The 23,568-nt window shown below is 41.6% G+C and overlaps 1 protein-coding gene across 1 annotated transcript in view; it reads left to right on the top strand.

Annotated features, from left to right (window-relative positions):
• The window catches only part of GPC6 (glypican 6), a 1,709,607-nt gene extending 1,704,171 nt beyond the window's left edge, over positions 1–5,436 (top strand). Inside the window, exon 10 of the mRNA XM_077297170.1 lies at positions 5,023–5,436. Within this exon, the coding sequence (XP_077153285.1) occupies positions 5,023–5,225 (203 nt within the window). The 3' untranslated portion in view covers positions 5,226–5,436. The remainder of the gene's footprint in view (positions 1–5,022) is intronic.
• The last annotated feature ends 18,132 nt before the right edge of the window (positions 5,437–23,568 follow it).

The raw sequence follows: 23,568 nt of genomic DNA, 5'->3' as shown, positions 1-23,568 counted from the left end.
GTAAAAGTAGCACAGGAGTGTATGGATGACAATCAAATTTAATCTAGAAAAATGTTTTAATACTTTTTCTTAGTTTTAGAGATCACAGAAATGTTCACAGACCATGTAACACTGTATATCTGTGAAATGGAAGCCTGCATAATTTTTAAAAGCTTTTGTTCATGTGGAGACATGGGGGTGTTGGAGGGTACCCCTGTCCGCTAACTGAAACCGCATAGATCAGGGATCGTCCTACCGAACACCCGCTCTCCTTTTATTGTGGGTATAATGCTACTCAGATAATACAGGGTGAAGGTATAACAGTGTGGCAATGCTTTATTGAACCACAAAACAGGCAAATAACACGTAGAACAGTCCCAGCAAAATACTCCAAGATGGTGCACATTACATTGTCTCACCCTTCCGCTTACTCGCTGGGATTATGGCAGCTGTTACTTCAGAGCTTCCAGGGTTGACTACCCCACCTGTGGCACGCACACATAGAGGAGGTAATGACAAGCGTAGGAAGATGACAGTTCATTCAGGTACAAGGCCAGTTGACCAGAGGGTCACAACCTGACTTCATCTTCCAGGGCTGACTACCCCACCTGTGACACGCACAGAGAGAAGGTAACGACAAGCTTAGGAAGATTACAGTCCATTCAGGTAGAAGGCCTTGCAGCGCTGGAGTCCTGGGTTCAATCCCCACCAAGGACAACATCTGCAAAGAGTTTGTATGTTCTCTAGGTGTTTGCGTGGGTTTCCTCCAGGTACTCCCATTTCCTCCCACATTCCAAAGACATACTGATAGGGAATTTAGATTGTGAGCCCCAACAGGGACAGCAATGATAATGTGTGCAACCTGTAAAGTGCTGCGGAATATGTTAGCGCTATATAAAAATAAAGATTATTATTATTATTATTATAAGGCCAGTTGACCGGACAGTTTATAACGCAGAGCCGTGAAAATAAAAAATCCTTTTTTTCCCACAAAACTTATTTTTTGGCCCCCAGTTTTGTATTTTCCCAAGGGTAGCAGGAGAAATTGGACCCCAAAAGATGATGTCCAATTTGTCCTGAGTACGCTGATACTCCATATGTTGGGGTAAACCCCTGTTTGGGCACACGGGAGAGCTCTGAAGGGAAGGAGCACTGTTTTCCTTTTTCAACGCAGAATTGGCTGGAATTCAGATCGGATGCCATGTCCCGTTTGGAGAGCCCCTGATGTGCCTAAACAGTGAAAACCCCCCAATTATAACTGAAACCCTAATCCAAACACACCCCTTACCCTAATCCCAACAGTAACCCTAACCACTCCTCTAACCCATACACACCCAACCCTATTCCCAACTGTAAATGTAATCCAAACCCTAACCCTATCTTTAGCCCCAACCCTAACTGTAGCCCCAACCCTAGCCCCAACCCTAGCCCCAACCCTAGCCCTAACCCTAGCAATAACACTAGCCCTATCACTAGCCCTAACACTAGCCGTAACACTAGCCCTAACCCTAGCCCTAACCCTAGCCCTAACCCTAGCCCCAACCCTAGCCCTAACCCTAACCCTAACCCTAGCCCTAACCCTTGCCCTAACCCTAACCCTAGCCCTAACTCTAGTCCTAACTCTAGCCCTAACTCTAGCCCTAACCCTAACCCTAATGGGAAAATGGAAATAAATACATTTTTTAATTTTTTATTTTTCCCTAACTAAGGGGGTTATGAAGGGGGGTTTGATTTACTTTTATAGCGGGTTTTTTAGCGGATTTTTATGATTGGCAGCCGTCACACACTGAAAGACGCTTTTCATTGCAAAAAATATTTTTTGCGTTACCACATTTTGAGAGCTGTAATTTTTCCATATTTGAGTCCACAGAGTCATGTGAGATCTTGTTTTTTTGCGGGACGAGTTGACGTTTTTATTGGTAACATTTTCGGACACGTGACATTTTTTGATCGCTTTTTATTCCAATTTTTGTGAGGCAGAGTGATCAAAAACCAGCTATTCATGAATTTCTTTTGGGGGAGGCGTTTATACCGTTCCGCGTTTGGTAAAATTGATAAAGCAGTTTTATTCGTTGGGTCAGTACGATTACAGGGATATCTCATTTATATCATTTTTTTATGTTTTGCCGCTTTTATACGATAAAAACTATTTTATAGAAAAAATAATTATTTTGGTATCGCTTTATTCTCAGGACTATAACTTTTTTATTTTTTTGCTTATGATGCTTTGTGGCGGCTCGTATTTTGCGGGACAAGATGACGTTTTCAGCGGTACCATGGTTATTTATATCCATCTTTTTGATCGCGTGTTATTCTACTTTTTGTTTGACGGTATGATAATAAAGCGTTGTTTTTTGGCTCGTTGTTTTTTTTTTTCTTACGGTGTTCACTGAAGGGGTTAACTAGTGGGGCAGTTTTATAGGTTGGGTCGTTACGGACGCGGCGATACTAAATATGTGTACTTTTATTGTTTTTGTTTGTTTTTTTTAGATAAAGAAATGTATTTATGGGAATAATATATTTTTTTTTTCCTTTATTTAGGAATTTTTTTTTTTTTTTTTTTTTTACACATGGGGAAATTTTTTTTTTACTTTTTTACTTTGTCCCAGGGGGGACATCACAGATCGCCGATTTGACAGTGTGCACAGCACTCTGTCAAATCGGCGATCATACTTTCATCGGAGCAGGCTGCAGCTTTCATCTGCAGCCTGCTCCTGACCCGGAAGTCCTCCCTGCAGGACCCGGATGCAGCCCCGCGGCCATTTTGGATCTGGGCCCTGCAGGGAGAAGACGCTCGGTACAAGCTCGACCTCGACGGGATAGTACGTCAGATTACAGTCCATTCAGGTACAAGACCTTGCAGCGCTGGAGTCCTGGGTTCAATCCCCACCAAGGACAACATCTGCAAAGAGTTTGTATGTTCTCTAGGTGTTTGCGTGGGTTTCCTCCAGGTACTCCCATTTCCTCCCACATTCCAAAGACATACTGATAGGGAATTTAGATTGTGAGCCCCAACAGGGACAGCAATGATAATGTGTGCAACCTGTAAAGTGCTGCGGAATATGTTAGCGCTATATAAAAATAAAGATTATTATTATTATTATTATAAGGCCAGTTGACCGGAGGGTCACAACCTGGCTACTTCAAACATCTCCATGGAGCCAGGCGACCACCAGATTGCAATCCTGGCTTTTGTCAAATGTATCCATGGTTCAGTGATGTTCAATGGAGCAGATCTGTATTCTTCAAATTGTGGCCGAGGTCCCCTAGGTTGGCATCCTGTAGAATGATAAATCTGTGTCCCTCATGATGGAGACATAATGTCTCGGCTGCAGTCCTGTACAGTCCCTGGATGTTTGAATGTCTTGGCTGAATCTCTGGCTGTCTCTCTGACTCTACCGAGGCATATAACCTTTTTTTTCTAATTAACAAGTGTCCTTCATACAGTTTTCACAAATAAAAGAGGAAGAATTGCATAGTTGTTCTTCCTCTAAAAATTCAACAAACTGTCTGGCCTAGACAATGTTTAATTAGCATATCAGCAAACATCACTAGCCATCAAGGATAAGAGCACAATATGTTAGATGAAATGTTAACTTATATTACAGGCTTACATAAGCAAAAGTCTGTTTTCTTGACCAACCAGAAAGAAACACATAAATTCAAAGTCAACATATATATAACAGACTATTCTTTCTGGCTTGCTAAAAATAGACATCTGGTTAATTAAGATACAATATTGTGTCTCCACAGTTCACTTTTAGAGATCACAGAAACATTCACAGACCACGTAAAACTGTATGTCTGAGAAATGAAAGCCTATAAAATTTTTAAAAGCTTTTTAGCAGTTTTAGAGATCACAGAAATGTTCTCAGACCACATAACACTGTATGTCTGAGAAATGTGAGCCTACAAAATTTTAAAAAGCTTTTGTTCACTTTTAGAGATCACAGAAATGTTCATAGACAACTAACACCGTATGTCCTAAAAATGGAAGCCTACAAAGTTTTTAAAAGCTTTTTAGCAGTTTTAGAGATCACAGAAACGTACTTCACACTATGGAATAGGGTATGGCTGAGAAATGTAGCTCAGTAAAATATTCCAACGACTTATGGGTGTGTTACATAACACAGAAAAGGACCTCAAACACGTGATACTTGGTTGTTCAAAATAAATTAAATTTTTTCAGCCCCCAAAAAATAAACTGCAGCTATTTATTTGCCAACCGACTGAACAGGGCTGATCCCTCTCTACAGACTGTATTCTTTCACTTTCCCTGCTTCTGCAACTCTCTCTTCCTCCCTAGGCTAAATGCAGATTGTATGTGATACAAATGATTAGCCCTTAAAAGGGCTGTTAGGATGATGGCTCAGCTTCAGCACCAGTATCAACACTACAGGCCTGTGATTCCTTATACTGTGCACATAGGCACTCTTTCCCTCCAATACAAAGTGTTACAGAGTTGTGCAATGGCGTCAGTGTGCAGAGTCGGGCAGCGCTTGTCCTTTTATAATCCCAGATGATGTCAGATGGCCAGCCAAACACAGCAATGCCACAACCAAGATGGCTACAACATTACAGTGACTCACAAGCAATCCCTTCATGCTTCTTGGCTGTGCAATAGATGTAGGGTGCACCGTGATTCTCGAGTAATAGCTGAGTAACACCGAGCATGCTCACCCATCCCTGTATGTAATGAACACCAAAAATAGTTTTAACTGTTGGCAGATAGGGGGAACAAAATATGTTTCATAGTTCCATACTACAGACCATACACTGAGTTGCAGTGAGTTATGCCTCATACACACAAAACCACACTATTGACTGTATTTCAGAACATTCCTGTAGAACAAGACCATATAGCAATGGTTCCAATAATGCCTAAAATAGTAATGCTGGTATTATTCTCTATATGTAATATAAATATTGATATTGTGGCTTTATAGTTTTCGTGAATGTTGCTGGCACTGATATGGTATGCAGACACTACTATTACATAAGAGCTGACTATTAAACAGATATTTGTCTATTTTTTTCCCAAAGGTGAAGAAACAAGTGGCTCAGGGAGTGGCAGTGGCTGCACAGATGACATCTGTCCCACGGAGTATGACTATATCACTACCGAAGCTCTACCCTTTGAACCAGACAGGAGAGAGCTGGAATATTCTGCGGCACCTGCTCTTAAACAGTCGCTCATTGTACTGTTCACATCCATAGTCCTAGTACTGGGGAGACAATGGAGATAATCAATACATTTCCAGGACAATAACAGAAACTGTTTTAGTTATGAAAATAGTCAATTATCTTCTTTTTATGACACGCCTGGACAACGGACCATTTCCCACCAAATGCTGACAATTTTCTACGTACATTCTTCTTACCTATATCACGTGTCTCCTTATTTCTTGACTCCAGCAGAAATCACACTACAAATGTTACTAAAATAAATGTCTTCATTCCAAGACTTTTTAGTATGTACATTCTATTGATTGTGCTAAATATTGGATTTTATTTGTGTATATATATATATAAATATATATATATATATATATATATATATATATATATATATAAATACGTATATATATATGTTGTCAAAATCGTTGGTACTCCTCGTTTAATGACAGAAAAATCCACAATGGCCACAGAAATAACTTGAATCTGACAAAGTTAATAATAAAAGATCTATAAAAATGAACAAATGAAAGTCAGACATTGCTTTTCAACCAAGCTGCCACAGAATTTTTAAAAAAATTAAACTCGTGAAATAGGCTTGCAGAGAAATGATGGTACCATTTGATAGGTGCTGGGGATTCACCCTCTGCACAGGATGGATCCCAAGTGAAAACAATTTTTTACCATTGTCATGTTGGTTTCATGTATTGCATGTCATCTCTTGGCCTGATGGCTTTTTTTGTCCCTATTACCACTATGTTCCAATAAAGTATTTTTCACTTTTATACGTACATTGGACTGTTTTGGTCGTTTTTCTTGGCATTTTTTATGCCATGGGTCTCTTTACAGGATGGATCCCAAGCCTTATCTTCCTCTGGGGTCTCCCATCCAGTTCAAACCACAGTGGATGCTGCTCGGTAGAGATGTTGGTCTCGGTGTCTCGCTCAGACTCAGTCTGTGAGCATGGTTACTGCTACCTTGCCAGGTTCTGCTTTAGCAACCAATAATAGCACAGCCACGTGCTTCTCCACTGAGTGACGTTAATTCAGTGCGAGTCACTTTCACTCGCTGCTTGTATTCACCCTTGTCTCATAGCTGCAGTTTGCCATCTCTGCATGGTGGACCCCAGGTGGAGAACGCACTTTATTTTAATATTTATTTAGTGTGTTCCACCAACCCTAACACCCTTAACTTAATATTTTGCTGCACAACCTGTTGGGGCAATCACTGCAATCAAACGATTCCTGCAACTGTCAATGAGACTTCTGCACCTCTCGACAGGTATTTCGGCCCACTCCTCAAGAGCTAACTGCTCCCGTTGTCTCGTGTTTGAAGATTGCCTTTTCCAGACGGCATGTTTCATCTCTTTCCAAAGATGCTCAATAGGATTTAGGTCAGGGCTCATAGAAGACCACTTCAGAATAGTCCAATGTTTTCCTCTTAGCCATTATTGGGTGTTTTTAGCTGTGTGTTTTTGGTCATTATCCTGTTGCAAGACCCATGACCTGTGACTGAGAACAAGCTTTCTGACACTGGGCAGGATATTTCTCTCTAGAATCTCTTGATAGTCTTGTGATTTCATTGTACCTTGCACAGATTCTAGACACCCCAGAGGCAGCAAAGCAGCCCCAGAACATAACAGAGCATCCTCCATGTTTCACAGTAGGGACAGTGTTATTTTCTTGATATGCTTCATTTTTTCATCTGTGAACATAGAGCTGATGTGCCTTGCCAAAAAGCTCCATTTTTATTTCATCTGTCCATAGGACATTCTCCCAGAAGCTTTGTGGCTTGTCAGCATGTAGTTTGGCAAATTCCAGTCTGTCTATTTTTTTTATTTTTTTTCAGCAATGGTGTCCTCCTAGGTCTTCTCATATGAAGTGCACTTTGGCTCATACAACGAGGGATGGTGCAATCTGACACTGATGTTTCTTGAGCTTGAAGTTCACCTTTAATCTGTTTAGAAGTTTTTATGGGTTCTTTTGTTACCATTCATATTATCTTTCTTTTGATTTGTCATCAATTTGTCTCCTGCGGCCATGTCCAGGGAGGTTGGCTACAGTCCCATGGATCTTAAATTTCTGAATAATATGTGCAACTGTAGTCACAGGAACATCAAGCTGCTTGGAGATGGTCTTCTAACTTTTACTATTAACATTTGATTAAAATTTTCTTTCTAAGCTCCTCCTGAGACAATTCTTTCCTTCGCTTCCTCTGGTCCATGTTGAGTGTGATACAAACCATGTCATCAAACAGCACAGTGAGTATCTGTAGCCCTATATACAGGCCCACTCACTGATTCCAAGATTGTAAACACCTGTGATGCTAGTTAGTGGACACACCTTCACTTAATATGTCCCTTTTGCCACATTATTTTCAGGGGTACCATCACTTCTGTCCAGGCATATTTCATGAGTTTTATTTTTTTCTTAAATTCTGTGGAAGCGTGGTTGAAAAGCAATGTCTCACTTTCATTTGTTCATTTTAATAGATCTTTTATTTATTATTACTTTTGTCAGATTAAAGTTATCTCTGGGACCATTGTGGGTTTTTCTGTCATTAAACAATGAATACCAACAATTTTGACCACGTATACATATATACATATATATATATATATATATATATATATATATACACTGCTCAAAAAAATGAAGGGAACACTAAAACCCCACATCCTAGATATCACTGAATGATACATTCCAGTTGTAAATCTTTATCCATTACATAGTGGAATGTGTTGAGAACAATAAAACCTAGAAATGATCAACATAAATCACAACTAATATCCCACGGAGGGCTGGAGTTGTAATGATGCTCAAAATCAAAGTGGAAAATGAAGTTACAGGTTGATCCAACTTCAGTGGAAATGCCTCAACACAAGGAAATGATGCTCAGTAGTGTGTGTGGCCTCCACATGCCTGTATGACCTCCCTACAATGCCTGAGCATGCTCCTGGGGGATCTCCTCCCAGACCTGGACTAAAGCATCCTCCAACTCCTGGACAGTCTGTAGTGCAATGTGATGTTGGTGGATGGTGCGAGACATGATGTTCCAGATGTGTTCAATTGGATTCAGGTCTGGGGAATGGGCAGGCCAGTCCATAGCTTCAGTGTCTTCATCTCTTGCAGGAACTGCTGACACACTCCAGCCACATGAGGTCTGGCATTGTCCTGCATTAGGGGGAACCCAGGGCCAACCGCACCAGCATATGGTCTCACAACGGGTCTGAGGATTTCATCTTGGTACCTAATGGCAGTCAGGCTAGCTCTGGCGAGCACATGGAGGGTTGTGCAGCCCTCCAAAGAAATGTCACCCCACACCATTACTGACCCACTGCCAAACCGGTCATGTTGAACGATGTTGCAGGCAGCAGATCGCTCTCCACGGCGTCTCCAGACTCTGTCACGTCTGTCACATGTGCTTAGTGTGAACGTGCTTTCATCTGTGAAGAGCACAGAGCGCCAGTGGCAAATTTGCCAATCCTGGTGATCTGTGGCAAATGCCAAGTGTCCTGCACGATGTTGGGCTGTGAGCACAACCTCCATCTGTGGATGTTGGGCACTCAGACTATCCTCATGGAGTCGGTTTCTAACTGTTTGTGCAGACACATGCACATTTGTGGCCTGCTGGAGGTCATTTTGCAGGGCTCTGGCAGTGTTCCTCCTGTTCCTCCTTGCACAAAGGCTGAGGTAGCGGTCATGCTGTTGGGTTGTTGCCCTCCTACAGCCCCTCCACATCTCCTGGTGTACTGGCCTGTATCCTGGTAACGCATCCAGCCTCTGGACACTACGCTGACAGACACAGCAAACCTTCTTGCCACAGCTCACATTGACGTGCCATCCTGGATGAGCTGCACTACCTGAGCTACTTGTGTGGGTTATATAGTCCGTCTCATGCTACCACGAGTGTGAAAACACAACCAAGATTCAAAAGTGACCAAACCATCATCCAGAAAGCATTGTTACTGAGATGTGGTCTGTGGTCCCCACCTGCAGAACCACTCCTTAAATAAGTGTGTCTTGATAATTGCCAATAATTTCCATCTGTTATCAATTACATTTGCACAACAGCATGTGAAATTTATTGTCAAACAGTGTTGCTTCCTAAGTGGACAGTTTGATTTCACTGAAGTTTGATTTACTTGGAATTTTATTCTGTTGTTTAAGTGTTTCCTTTATTTTTTGAGCAGTGTATATATATATATATATATATATATATATATATATATATATATATATATATATACTGTATATAAACTGTGAATTCACTGGGCACATGTTCATTCTGAATTAATTAAAGGGCAGAGGACACATTTATCATCCATTAAATGTTAATGTGACTTATAATATATTTATTTTATAATACCAACTAACTAAATTATTTATAGATTTTTTCTTTTTTCCAAAAATAAGGACTATTAGTGATTGTGAGATCTTCTTTTCATCAATAATTGATACCTTTCCATTAAGTGCCTTTAAAGGTGCTCACAGACTTTGGCTATTTCTACTCTGCTTCAAATCACTTTTTAATTTACTATTTTTACCTGTTTTGCATTTCTATGTTTTTTTTTTTTCTTTTATCCAAAATAATAGACTTCTGTTATTACAGTATAATGAAAAAACTCATAATATGGCAACACATGGGACATGTATATTGTATGCATAGAATTAAATCAAATCTAGTCAGAACAAAGCAGGGCTTTCCCACATAGTTGTAAAATGGATGTCTGTAACATCATTATTTCAGAGGAAAAGTATAACAGAATCCCATGCTCCACTTCTGCATTTTTCACCCCTCCTGGCTTGGGCTTACAAATACTTATGTACAATACTGACCAAATACTGAACATGTGAACGTGGCACATTAAAGCTTTGCATTTTGTTCCGAAACAGTACCACATCTTATGTGGGCTGCATTACAGCTAAATCACACCTTTAAAGCACCACTCCAGCAAATTTTTTATTACTGTACTGGAGTGGTGCTATAATTGTAAGTTTCAGCCTAGTCTTATAGTTACTGTATTTTCTGGTGTATAAGATGACTGGGCGTAAAAGACGACGCCCAACTTTTCCATATAAATTATGGAGTTTGGGATATGCCTGCTGTATAAGATGGGGGTCATCTTATACGCCCAGTCATCTTATACGTCGTGTGTGGTGCGGATGGTTCCCAGGGTCTGGAGGAGAGGAGGCTCTCCTTCAGGCCCGGGAATCCATATTCATGTAAAAAAAAGAATAAAAATAAAAAATATGGGATATACTTACCCTCAGACTGCCCGCGGCTCTCAGCAGTGCAAGCGGCGGCCTCCGTTCCTAAGGATGCATTGAGCGAAGGACCTTCGATGACGTCACGGTCACGCAACCGGTCATGTCATCGAAGGTCCTTTGCTCAATGCATCCTTAGGAACGGAGGCCACTGCTTGCAGCGCTGAGAGCCGTGGGCCGTCGGAGGGTAAGTATATCCAATATTTTTTATTTTTATTCTTTTTTTTACATGAATATGGATCCCAGGGCCTGAATGAGAGTCTCCTCACCTCCAGATCCTGGGAACCATACAGGACCGCTCCCTGCACATGCCGTATCTGGCGCATAAGACGACCCCCGACTTTTGAGATGATTTTCAGGGGTTAAAAAGTCTTCTTATATGCCGGAAAATACAGTACTTGCCTCTTTCTTCATCTTTTACCAGCACTGCTCCTGTTGGTCTCCAGCAGTTTGTGAACTGCCGTACTGCTCCAGTCTTTGCTGGAGTGAGCCAGAGGTCACTTTTCAATGTAAATTTATGAGATCCTCACTCTGGCTCTCATAGAGTTTCATTGAGAGCTTATGACCGTTACTTCTCACTACTGGTCAGTAGTGATGATCGAGCACTAAAAATCATTTTTCCGAGAGAAGGGCTATGGGGGCCATGAAAATTGCTGAAATGGATAAAAACATCACTCAAGTGGAATTGGAACAGCATGGGGAAGATGCCTGGACGCATCTCTGACTCCCAGGTCACTGGTGGGAACAATGTTATCAGAGTATTACTCTTAAGGTACCGTCACATTTAGCGACGCTGCAGCGATCTAGACAACAATGCCGATCGCTGCAGCGTCGCTGTGTGGTCGCTGGAGAGCTGTCACACAGACAGCTCTCCAGCGACCAACGATGCCGAAGTCCCCGGGTAACCAGGGTAAACATCGGGTTACTAAGCGCAGGGCCGCGCTTAGCAACCCGATGTTTACCCTGGTTACCATTGTAAATGTAAAATAAAAAAACACATACTCACATTCCGGTGCCTGCGTCCACTTCCCTGCACTCCTCCTGCATCCTGTGTAAGCACCGGCCAAACCAGAGCGGTGACGTCACCGCTGTGCTCTGCTTTACGGCCGGCCGGCGCTGACACAGGATGCAGGAGGAGTGCAGGGAAGCGGACGCAGGCACCGGTATGTGAGTATGTGTTTTTTTTATTTTACATTTACACTGGTAACCAGGGTAAATATCGGGTTACTAAGCACGGCCCTGCGCTTAGTAACCCAATGTTTACCCTGGTTACCAGTGAAGACATCGCTGGATCGGTGTCACACACACTGATCCAGCGATGTCAGCGGGAGATCCAGCGACAAAATAAGGTGCTGGCCTTCTAGCTCCGACCAACGATATCACAGCAGGATCCAGATCGCTGCTGCGTGTCAAACACAATGATATTGCTATCCAGGACGCTGCAACATCACGGATCGCTAGCGATATCGTTGTTAAGTTGTTCAGTGTGAAGGTACCTTTAGACTCATAAAGCCTTTGCACTAAGTGCTAGGGCTGTCAAAAATTAGGAGGGGCTGCAATACACCCTGGAAGACACATAGAAGAGGGCTTCAGAACACAGTTTTTTTCCCATTTTTAAGGAGTTTGACTCCTAGACTGTATGCACTAAGTGCAAGGGTTAAAAGACATTTACCCCTGGAGGGTATACATATAAATACATACTGTGGGGAAAATCAATCTTGCCAAATCAGACAAGTTGATTTTCTGGATTTGTTTTCTCATTTTGACTCTTATAGTTGTGGTCTACCTACCACAGGCCTGTGGTCCGGCCTCTCTCATCTTTTTAAGTGGGACAACTTGCACAATCGGTGGCCCACTAAATACTTTTTTTCCCACTGTGTATGTAAGAGATTAAAAATTATAAGTGAAGGGTTGCCTCATGACCCTCTAAAGATTTTGAGTGAGTGCCAACTGATGACCCTATAAAGATTTTGAGTGTAGACCTCCTGATGACCCTACAATTGAATCAGCTTTATGTTATGCTGCCATCATCCGGTGTGGTTGAGAAATCTGAGCCAATCCATGCCTTGTTCATTTTGATAAGAGTTAGCCTGTCATCATTTTCAGTTAACAGGTGGATGCACCTATCAGTTATTATGCGCTCAACAGCACTAAAAAACAGCTTTGTCAAAACGCTAGAAGCATGGCAGGCCAGCACCTCCAAGGCGTAGAGGGACATTTCATGCAACATATCCAGTTGCCCAATAGTTGTACTCCACAGAGGAATCACAGAGGATGCTGGTGCAGTTAGCTTGGTACTCCTTCGCCATCTTAATGTTCCCTCCTTGTCAGACTACCAGGTGCATCAGTGATTGGGCACTGGGAGGGTCTAACGAAACTGTCCCAGATCTTTGACAGTGTTCCCCTGCTTCTTTTGGACCTGGTGTATGTCTCACTCGCCTCTCTTCCTTGGCTGGCCAAGGATCTATTACTTGTGCCTTCAGCGTTGTCAGATGGGAGTTTTTGTACTAATTGTTTGACTATAGTCTTCTGGTATTGCACCATTTCACTAGGCTTCTCTGCTGTAGGGAGAAGAGATTGGACGTTTTCTTTGTAACATGGGTCGAGAGGGTGAACAACCAGTAATTTGTTTTGGCCAAAATGCATATGAAGTGAGGGTCACGAAAAAGGCAGCATGTGTGCCAGACTCCCAACAGGTAAAACTTCTCTGGCCCAACCAGTAGGATCACTCTCCATCTCCTCCTCCTCCCTCTACTTCTCCTCTTTCTCTTCAGCACATCTATGCTGACAGTTACCCACCTTTTCCCTTGGGCCACCCCACTGCCTCTTCCTGCCTTGTTGTGATGCTGTTGAACTTTACCCCTCTGGACTGCTGGCCTTGCTGTGTACCCTCCCAGGTTGGGTCAGTGATTTCATCGTATACCATCTCGACTTCCACTTCTGCACTCTGGTCCTCCTGTCTTGTTGACTTAACAACATCACTTGCTGGCAACTGTATCTCATGATCATCCACCTCTTAAGACACTAATTACTTATCCCCTTTTCATCTTCTTCTGTCCATGGCTGCTCAAATATTTAGGCATTATTACACACAATCTCTTTATGTCCCTCTTGAAATATGCAAGACGAGAGGCCAGAATCAATAAATGTAAATGTTAAAAGCTCCTCAGAGTGACCGAGTGTGGGATCACTTGTCTCCTGGGAGTTGCCATGGTGGGAGGAAGGAGGAATAGGGTGAGGATTTTGTGGTTCAGACTCTTGGCTTGCGAGACTGGATCGTGTGTAAGCCAGGGAGGTGCTGGGAAGCTGTGTGAATAAGCATGTTTTGCCTGCAAACTTTCTGGTATTAATATTGAAAAGAAAATATGTAGCCCTGAAAAGGACTTTTCTTTTAATGGTGCAGCAGCGGTATACAAGTACTGCAGTAGCAATATTAAACCCTGCCTAGATGTCTCTAATCTAAAACTATCTCACCACTAAATACAGGTAACAGTGATGTTACTACAATACTACTACTGCAATAACAATATTAAACACTGCCTATATGCCTGCTCTAAAATAAGCCCTCCCTTCTATAACAACTCTCATTAATCTGCTTCCTGAGGACTGTGTGCCGAGCATCGTGTTACCGGGTCTTATATTAGACCCTTTGCCCGATGCAGTAATCACAGTAATGCCAGTATGCAACATGGCTACGGCATTACCGTGTATGTCAGGCAATGCCAGCATGATTATTAGCTATCTAACAGTCACCAAACATGCAGGGCGGGGATTTGAGCATGGCACTCGAGCACCTGCAATACTCGATCGCGTAATGAGCAAGCCTGAGCACCCCGATGCTCAATCAAGTATCGAGCAGTGGCGAGCATGCTCGCTTATCACTACTGGTCAGTCAGTAGTTACGGTTACAAGATGGGACCAGGGAGACACCGGAAAGATCTGAAGACAGTGGCTGGTAAATGTAATATTAGGTGAAGGGATCCTGCATCAGTAGCACAACACCAGCGTTGAAATAAAAAAAAACAAGGAGGGGTGCTTTAAGCGGAGGGGATATTTTTTGCATATATGCATGTATTTTTTAGCTAAAACTCATTTTTACAATGCAATATCATAAAAATTAAAAAAAAATTTACTTATTGGCTTCTACAGCCTATGTACAGTATATTCCAGTACCGGATAAGTTTACTGTAAATCGGTCAATGAGCTTGTCTGACAGTAGTGTTTTGCAAGCCTTATCTCTCTCCTCCTGATTTATAACCATTTGAAAGCTCAACTTTGATTTTGCCATAAATCAGCCTAAATATTGTTTAGGAAAAGAGAGATAATGATAACTAAGTTTTCTATCAGGCAATATAATAGAAATATTTGACTTACCCTTGCGGGTATTATGTATTTTGATGCATAAAGGCTGTAGAACTCAAATAATTCAAGTGTTTTTTAGGAAACCTATTGCAAACATGTTGATAACTTTAAAACATTGCTCCCAAAGGTGTTCATTTTCCTGGTACATTTTTTTCAGTGGCCATTATGTGGCCTTATTCCTCATTTTTAATTTGTTAGAACCATAAAACTATTAAATTATCCAGCCGCTGATAGATGAAAATGCTGTGGTTGTCAGGTGTACAATAGCTGACACACAGCTTATTTGACCATTATCAATTTAAGCATCAAGAGTGGCTATGTAACCCTATAAATGCCACTGTCAATAGCGCCAGTGGCATTGAGATAGTTAATAGGGGGAGAGGGCTCCTTTTAACACCTATAGGTATTTAGTGATCACCACCAAAGATCAGGATAGTTGTAGTGGTAACAAGAGGCCAAATGATAGCCTTGGGGTATGGTGGTCTGTTAGGCCCTGCCATAAACAGAGCCTAAAAAGCCAAGTGTAAGGCCTGATGTACTGCAGTACATTAGTATTGCAGTAGATCATACCAGTTGTTAAAGTGTAAAATATTAAAGGGAATCTGTCATGTGAAAAAACGCTATCAACCCACAGATATGGAGTTAATCTGCAGGCTGATAGTGTTCTGAACCTGCCAGAGACGTACTCTGAGACACATTTCCTGGAGAAAATCAGTTTTAGTCCCCCTGCTAGCATCTGGCATTCATTCATGGGGAGTGGTGCCAGCGTGGGTTCAGTCACCACTCTGTGTATAGAAAGCGGCAGCTAAAACCATGCCCCCCTCACTGACTGACAGCTCACCCATCATTTGGCTTGGTTGTTAGTCAGGGCCGGGGCACAGTTATCACTGCTGCTTTCTATGCACAGAGCATTGACTGTACTGACACCGGACCCACCCTCTATGGCTGAAGGGGCAAAACACTGCAGTGGAGGGGAGTTAATTTCCTCCCTGCAGCAGGGCTCAAAGTGCGGATGCCAAGCTGGTTCAGAACACTGTTAATCTGCAGGTTAACCCCATATCTGCAGGTTAATAGCATTTTCAAATGCCAGGTTCTCTTTAAATATTTTTATGTAAAAACATAAAAACAAAAAACAAGTTCACAATTGATATTGCTGCATCCAGAACAAGACAAACTATAAAATTGTTACATTATTTATCCTGCAAGGTAAGCACTATAAAAAAATAATAAAAAGCATGCCAAAATATAGCTTTTTCATTGCACATTAAATAAAAATTTATAGCTGTAAGAAAAAACAATTTACTTAAAAAAAATATTATTTTTAACATGCAAACGTACCATAGCATAAAAAAGTTTCCATACATTTGGTATCACTGAAATTGACACAAATAGGAAAGTTGTCTTAACACATTTACTGCACGGTAATGGCATTAAAAAAAGCAATTCTTCAACTGCTTTTTATTTGTTCATTCTGCCTCCCATAAATCAGTATAAGGATTGGTTTACATGAGCGCATTTTCAGTACAACTGCTGTCAGACAGCTCTAGGATCAATGCTATTCAACTGGGCTGCTCATATGGCCATTTGTTTACAATGACTGAATCTGCATGTGAAAACATTACAGCATGCACTAGTTTCTTCCATTTGTGGGATAAGACTCACCCATTTTAGTTTAAAGGTGCACAGAAAAAAATTGGATCCCATAGGGACAGTATCCATTGTTTTACTAATATATTGCAATTATTTAATATAGGAAACTGTAAATAGTCTTCTGAATTATTAACTGCAGCTGGAAAAAAAACATTACTTACTAATTGCACACAAAGGACAAGTGAGGAAAAAAAATAGTAGGCCTTAAGCTGGTTTCACATTTATCCATTTATCCTGTGGTGTCAGCCTTTTTAGACATCATTGTAATGCAAAAAAAAGTGTAGTCGACCACGCTTTTGTAGATGCTGAGACTGATGATATAACATCAGAACAAAAGCCAGACACAGTCCAAATTATTTCCATCTGCCTTATTTGAGTGAATGGTCCCATCAGGAGTTTCATCTGAATCATGGTTTTTGGGGATTTAAAAAGAAAGCAAAATGTAAGTGCTCAGCATAGTGCACAGGATAAATGTAAAACTAGCCATAAAACTGATCAAAAACATGCAATGTACCCCAAAATACTTTCAATTAAAATGTAAGCTTATCATTCAAAATCAAGTCTTCAATTATGTCCAATAGATTCTAAAATTGTTTCACTTGGGTTTTTTGCTGTTCTGGCACGTCAAAGGCTCTGCCAATGGTGACCACAATCTATTCCAATAAAATTTGCATTCCAAATATTTAAAGTGGTGATTCGTCCCTTCTGAGTCTGCCCTGTGCACATAACAACTTGTGCGGTAGTTTCTTATTGTAGGGGGGGGGGTTCTGCTGCTTTTGGCACCTCAGGAGCTCTGCAAGTCAACATGGTATCCACAATCTATTCCATAAAGATCCAGATTCCACTCTTATAGAATTCTGAGATGTTATGTTTTCTCAATGGGCTCATTTATGGGAGAAGTCTGCTTTTCCGGCACTTCAGGAGCTCTGCAATTGCAACATTGTATATGCAATCTATTCAGACACATTAACCTTCCCAAAAATCAATGCGCTTTCCTTCCTTTCTGACCCCTGCTACAGGTGCATCTCACAAAATTAGAATATCTTCAAAAAGTACCCTATAAATAATATTTTAATGTCATTGCGTCACTATATTCTGAGAGTTGTTACTTTTTTTCTGCTAACAGATTTTTTCTTAGTAGATAGGAGGACACAGAGTACATAGGTGCATAAAAATTCATAAATGTATTTATCCATATCAAGCAATATAAACACTTACAGTATAGAATACACATTCAGGAATAGACGGAGGTTTTGAGGTCACTGTCTTTATAATATTGCACGTATTGCACAGTACTAAAATCAAGCGGGTTTAATAATGTTGTGACAATGCACAACTATAGATCAGGAGGCACTTATATCATAGAATCTTAAATATATACTTGTCACGCAAAGTGCGCGTTATTTTAAAACAAAGCGTGACTCATACCAGATAGAATTTACCCCACAAGAGGCATGAAAGCACTGAAGTCAGTGCATATAATAAAATTGCACATGCCCCACATAGTCCCAAAAGGAAAAAACAAACAAAAAAATGCGCTATAGTGCAGTTATATCAGGGAAGGACATCGTTTCCACAGAACCCACATTATTGTATCTAGGCAAATAAATGTCAAGCCTATTTCTAGCAGGTCCTTACCAAGATGTGAAGCAGTGATACCCTACATCAGATCAGGTAAAGCAATCCCGACGCACGATTCGCGAGCGAACGCCCTTGAGAAAGCGGGACGTTACGCCCTCATCTCTGCCGAAGACTTTGCCTTTTACTTCAACACCATGATCAACCAAATCAGGCAAGTCTTTACCGCTCATCCACCACAACCTCTATGTATACCAGACCACAGCCCTTCCCCACTAACCTTCCTCCCAACCATCACTGGAGAGCTTCCTCTCTTCCTCTCCAAATCACACCTCACTAGCTGTGCACGTGACCCCGTCCTATCCTACCTCCTCCCCAACCTCATTGCCATGCTTATCCCAGCCCTAACCCAACTATTCAATTCATCATTAAAGGGAATCTGTCACCCCATTTTAGGCCTCTAAGCTAAGCCCACCGCCATCAGGGGCTTATCTACAGCATTCTACAATGCTGTACATAAGCCCCCGATGTAACCTGAAAAGTTAAAAAAACAAGTTAGATTATACTCACCCAGGGGTGGTCCTGGTTCGGCCCGATGGCCGTTGCGGTCCTCTTCTTTGTTTCCTGCCACGGCTCCTGCGCAGGCATACTTTGTCAGCCCTGTTGAGTGCAGAGCAAAGTACTGCAGCGCACAGGTGCCAGGAAAGGTCAGAGAGGTCTGACGCCTGTGCATTGCATTGCCCAACAGGGCAGACAAAGTACGCCTGTGCAGGAGCAGTGGCAGGAAGCAAAGAAGAGGACATCATCGTATGAAGATGGGAGGTGCCCATCAGACCGGCTCGAACCAGGACCGCCCCTGGGCGAGTATAATCTAACTTGTTTTTCTTATCTTTCAGGTTACATCTGGGGCTTATCTACAGCATTATAGAATGCTGTAGATAAGCCCCTGATGGCGGTGGCCTTAGCTTTTAGGCCTAAAATGGGGTGACAGATTCCCTTTAACTTCTGGTAGCTTCCCCTCTGCTGTCAAACATGCCACAATTACACCTATCCTAAAGAAGTGATCCCTCGACCCTACCTCTACATCCAATTATCGACCCATATCACTGCTTCCATTCACCTTCAAACTCCTCAAAAACTCCTACTATAGATCCTCTCTCACCTCAGTATCACAGACCTTGCCCTCTCCTGGATCTCCTCATACCTCTCTAATAGAGGTGGGCAAACCCAAAAAGTAAAGTTCGAGGTTCGCACCAAACACCTACTGTTCGGGCACGGACTGTGAACACAGCCTTCTGTGAAGCCTGTGATACTGTTCAGGTTCGGCCCCCCAAGTACCTGGTGTTTCTTGCACTGTCATGTGCATGACAGCTCGGCAAACACTGCATCAGATCAGAGGTAAAATCATTACGGCTGGTCAGATAGCCGCGGTGCGTATGCTGTCAAATGACAGCATGAGCTCGCAGCTGTGATCGGAGGTGAAAAGTTTACCACCAATCACTGGTGTTGGCTAATGGGACTACTGCTCCCATCAGCCTATGTCTGCTGCCGCTAATGACAGTGAGAGTATTAATCAGCCCGCACCTACAGTGCCTTGCGAACGTATTCGGCCCCCTGGAACTTTTTAACCTTTTCCCACATATCATGCTTCAAACATAAAGATAATATTGCACGCCCCACTTTTCAGTTTTTAAATTTCAAAAAAATTTTAAATAACTGATAAATTTCGTTCAACTTCACAATTCTGTTCCACATGTTGTTGATTCTTCACCAAAAATTTACGTTTGGTACCTTTATGTTTGAAGCATGATATGTGGGAAAAGGTTGAAAAGTTCAAGGGGGCTGGATACTTTCACAAGGCACTGTATGCTCTAAATAAATAATTTAAGAAAAAAACAGCTTGGGTGCCCCTGTATTTTTGATAACAGGCCAGACAAAACTGACAGCTGCTGGCTGCAATGCTCAGCTGTCAGCTTTAGCATGGCTGGTTATCAAGAATAGAGGGGTCCCCATGCTGTTTTCTAGAATTATTTAAATAAATAATTTAAAAAAAAAACAGCATAGGGTCCCCCCATTTTTGACAACCAGCCAAGTTAAAGCAGACAACTGGGGGCTGGTATTCTCAGGCTGATAAGGGGCCATGGATATTGGCCCCCCAGCCTAAAAGTAGCAGCCTGCAGCCATGCAGAAATGTCTGGTATCACTGAAATTGACACAAATAGGAAAGTTGTCTTAACACATTTACTGCATGGTAATGGCATTAAAAAAAGCAATTCTTCAACTGCTTTTTATTTGTTCATTCTGCCTCCCATAAATCAGTATAAGGATCAGTTTACATGAGCGCATTTTCAGTACAACTGCTGTCAGACAGCTCTAGGATCAATGCTATTCAACTGGGCTGCTCATATGGCCATTTGTTTTCACTGACTGAATCTGCATGTGAAAACATTACAACATGCACTAGTTTCTTCCATTTGTGGGCTAAGACTCACCCATTTTAGTTTAAAGGTGCACAGAAAAAAATTGGATCCCATAGGGACAGTATCCATTGTTTTACTAATATATTGCAATTATTTAATATAGGAAACTGTAAATAGTCTTCTGAATTAGTAACAACTGCAGCTGGAAAAAAAACATTACATACTAATTGCACACGAAGGACAAGTGAGGAAAAAAAATAGTAGGCCTTAAGCTGGTTTCACATTTATCCTGTGGTGTCAGCCTTTTTAGACATCATTGTAATGCAAAAAAAATGTAGTCGACCACACTTTTGTAGATGCTGAGACTGATGATATAACATCAGAACAAAAGCCAGACACAGTCCAAATTATTTCCATCTGCCTTATTTGAGTGAATGGTCCCGTCAGGAGTTTCATCTGAATCATGGTTTTTGGGGATTTAAAAAGAAAGCAAAATGAAAGTGCTCAGCATAGTGCACAGGATAAATGTGAAACTAGCCGTAAAAGTGATCAAAAATATGCAATGTACCCCAAAATACTTTCAATTAAAATGTAAGCTTATCATTCAAAATCAAGTCTTCAATTATGTCCAATAGATTCTAAAATTGTTTCACTTGGGTTTTTTGCTGTTCTGGCACCTCAAAGGCTCTGCCAATGGTGACCACAATCTATTCCAATAAAATTTGCATTCCAAATATTTAAAGTGGTGATTCGTCTCTTCTGAGTCTGCCCTGTGCACATAACAACTTGTGGGGTAGTTTCCAGTTGTGGGGGGGGGGAGGTTCTGCTGCTTTAGGCACCTCAGGAGCTCTGCAAGTCAACATGGTATCCACAATCTATTCCATAAAGATCCAGATTCCACTCTTATAGAATTCTGAGATGTTATGTTTTCTCAATGGGCTCATTTATGGGAGAAGTCTGCTTTTCCGGCACTTCAGGAGCTCTGCAATTGCAACATTGTATATGCAATCTATTCAGACACATTAACCTTCCCAAAAATCAATGCGCTTTCCTTCCTTTCTGACCCCTGCTACAGGTGCATCTCACAAAATTAGAATATCATCAAAAAGCACCCTATAAATAACCAGCCAAGTTAAAGCAGACAACTGGGGACTGGTATTCTCAGGCTGATAAGGGGCCATGGATATTGGCCCCCCAGCCTAAAAATAGCAGCCTGCAGCCATGCAGAAATGTCTGGTGACATCAAGCGTCTATGAGACGCCTATGCATTACTAATCCTATAGTTACATTGTAAATAAACACACAGCAAGAATAAAGTCTTTTATTTGAAATAAAAAGACACACTTTTCCTTTTTTATTTTAAAATAACAAAAACTCTCTAACTACACATTTAGTGTCTCCCACTCCCATACTACCTTTTCATCCCATCCTCACTCTGTCAACAACTCATAAAGTCCCATACCATCTATAGGCTAATGACACTCAGATTTACCTCTCTGGCCCAGAAGTCACCTCTCTGCTGTCCAGAATCCCTGAGTGTCTATTAGCCATGTCCTCCTTTTTCTCCTCTCGCTTTCTATAGCAAATTCCACAATGCGCAAGAGCTGTGGACTGGTATGAAATTGCAGACAGTGGTTGGTGCTGGTGAACCTCAAGCCCAGCCTGGTGGTGCACGATAACAGGAGAAATCTCATAGTAAATTTGCATGCTGCTAATGTAGCTGTACTCTGCCCCATTCTCTGAGGGTGAAATTTGTTAGCTGCTTCTGAGGTGATACTCTGCCCCATGATCTGTGGGTGAAATCTGTAAGGTGCCAATGTAGAGGCACTGTTTTCCATGCTCAGTGAGTGAAACTTGTAAGCTGCTTCTGAGGAGGTACTCTGCCTCATGGTCTGGGGGTGAAATTTTTAACTGGACTGGAAGTAGCTAGCCTCAGTCTCTGTGAGGGCACTATTAAAATTATTAAGTTATTCATTTGCATCCTACTTTACCATGTTTGCTATGTTGACAGAACCCCTTTAAGTAATTTCCCTATTCACATTTGTTTTCAGGGCAATTGTTCTGCTCTTACCCCTATGTAGCTTCCTTTTGCAGCTCCCTAGCCCTGACTATAACCATTTTACAGCACCGAATTTCGAGTCCCCATTGATTTCTATTGGGATCGGTTCCACAGTCAAATTCAAGGTCAAGTTCGGACCGAACTTTTCACTGTATGTTCGTTGAACCCGGCAAACTTGAACATCCACAGGTTCACTCATCTCTAGTGATGACGTCACCTTTGCCTGCCTGTGCCACAATGCTAACAGCGCGGAATCTACAAAGTTTAGTATAAGGTATATATACAGACTCTGTACTGTTTTGTTGAGTCAGTACTTATAGGGACTCGGGAGATGTCAGGATTTAAAATTGTGTGTGGTGGGGGCTACTGTGGGGCCATCATACTGATTGAGGGGGAGCTGTGGGTCCATCATAAAGTGCAGGTGGTGCTGTGGGGGCCATGATACTACGTGTGGTAGGGTTTTAGGGACATGATACTGTGTATGATGGGCTGTGAGAGTATAATACTATGTGGGAGGACATTATTACTTTTTAAGTGCCCTCCGGATAAAATTAAATGTTAAGTGGACACGTGAGAGGCATTGCTACATTTTAATGCCATTCTGGGAATTGTAACTTTCAAAGGGTGCATTATTATTTTTAAGATGGTAAAATGTGAGCACTGTATAAAATGTGTTACTTTCTAGGCCACTCACAAAGGGCATTAATATTTTCCAGGGAGCAATTTTACAATCTAGAGAGCACAAAAGGGACATTTTACTATATATGGGGCACAATGTTGGGCATTATTATGTGTGGCATTAAGCAGAGTAATATAAGACAAACAAGGAGGGCACCATCAGATATATACAATATTGAAGGGATTAACCTGCAGCTAGTCTATATCAAGAAGTGAAACAACCAAAGTACAAAAAAACTTGCACAAAAGCAGGGATCACCTTTTAACAATTTAACAAATTTTATTATTGCACACAAAGCCCACAACAAACACATTTAAAAACATTTAAAATACAATTATTGCCGCTTAGTGTGGTTACAACCAAACAGGGACACGATAAGGCCCAATATCACCAAATAAT

This window comes from Ranitomeya variabilis, chromosome 3, assembly GCF_051348905.1.
Source record: "Ranitomeya variabilis isolate aRanVar5 chromosome 3, aRanVar5.hap1, whole genome shotgun sequence".
In the NCBI taxonomy this organism is placed as follows: Eukaryota; Metazoa; Chordata; class Amphibia; order Anura; family Dendrobatidae; genus Ranitomeya; species Ranitomeya variabilis.
The sequence above is the reverse complement of the archived record's forward strand: the minus strand, read 5'-3'. Positions and strand labels throughout refer to the sequence as shown.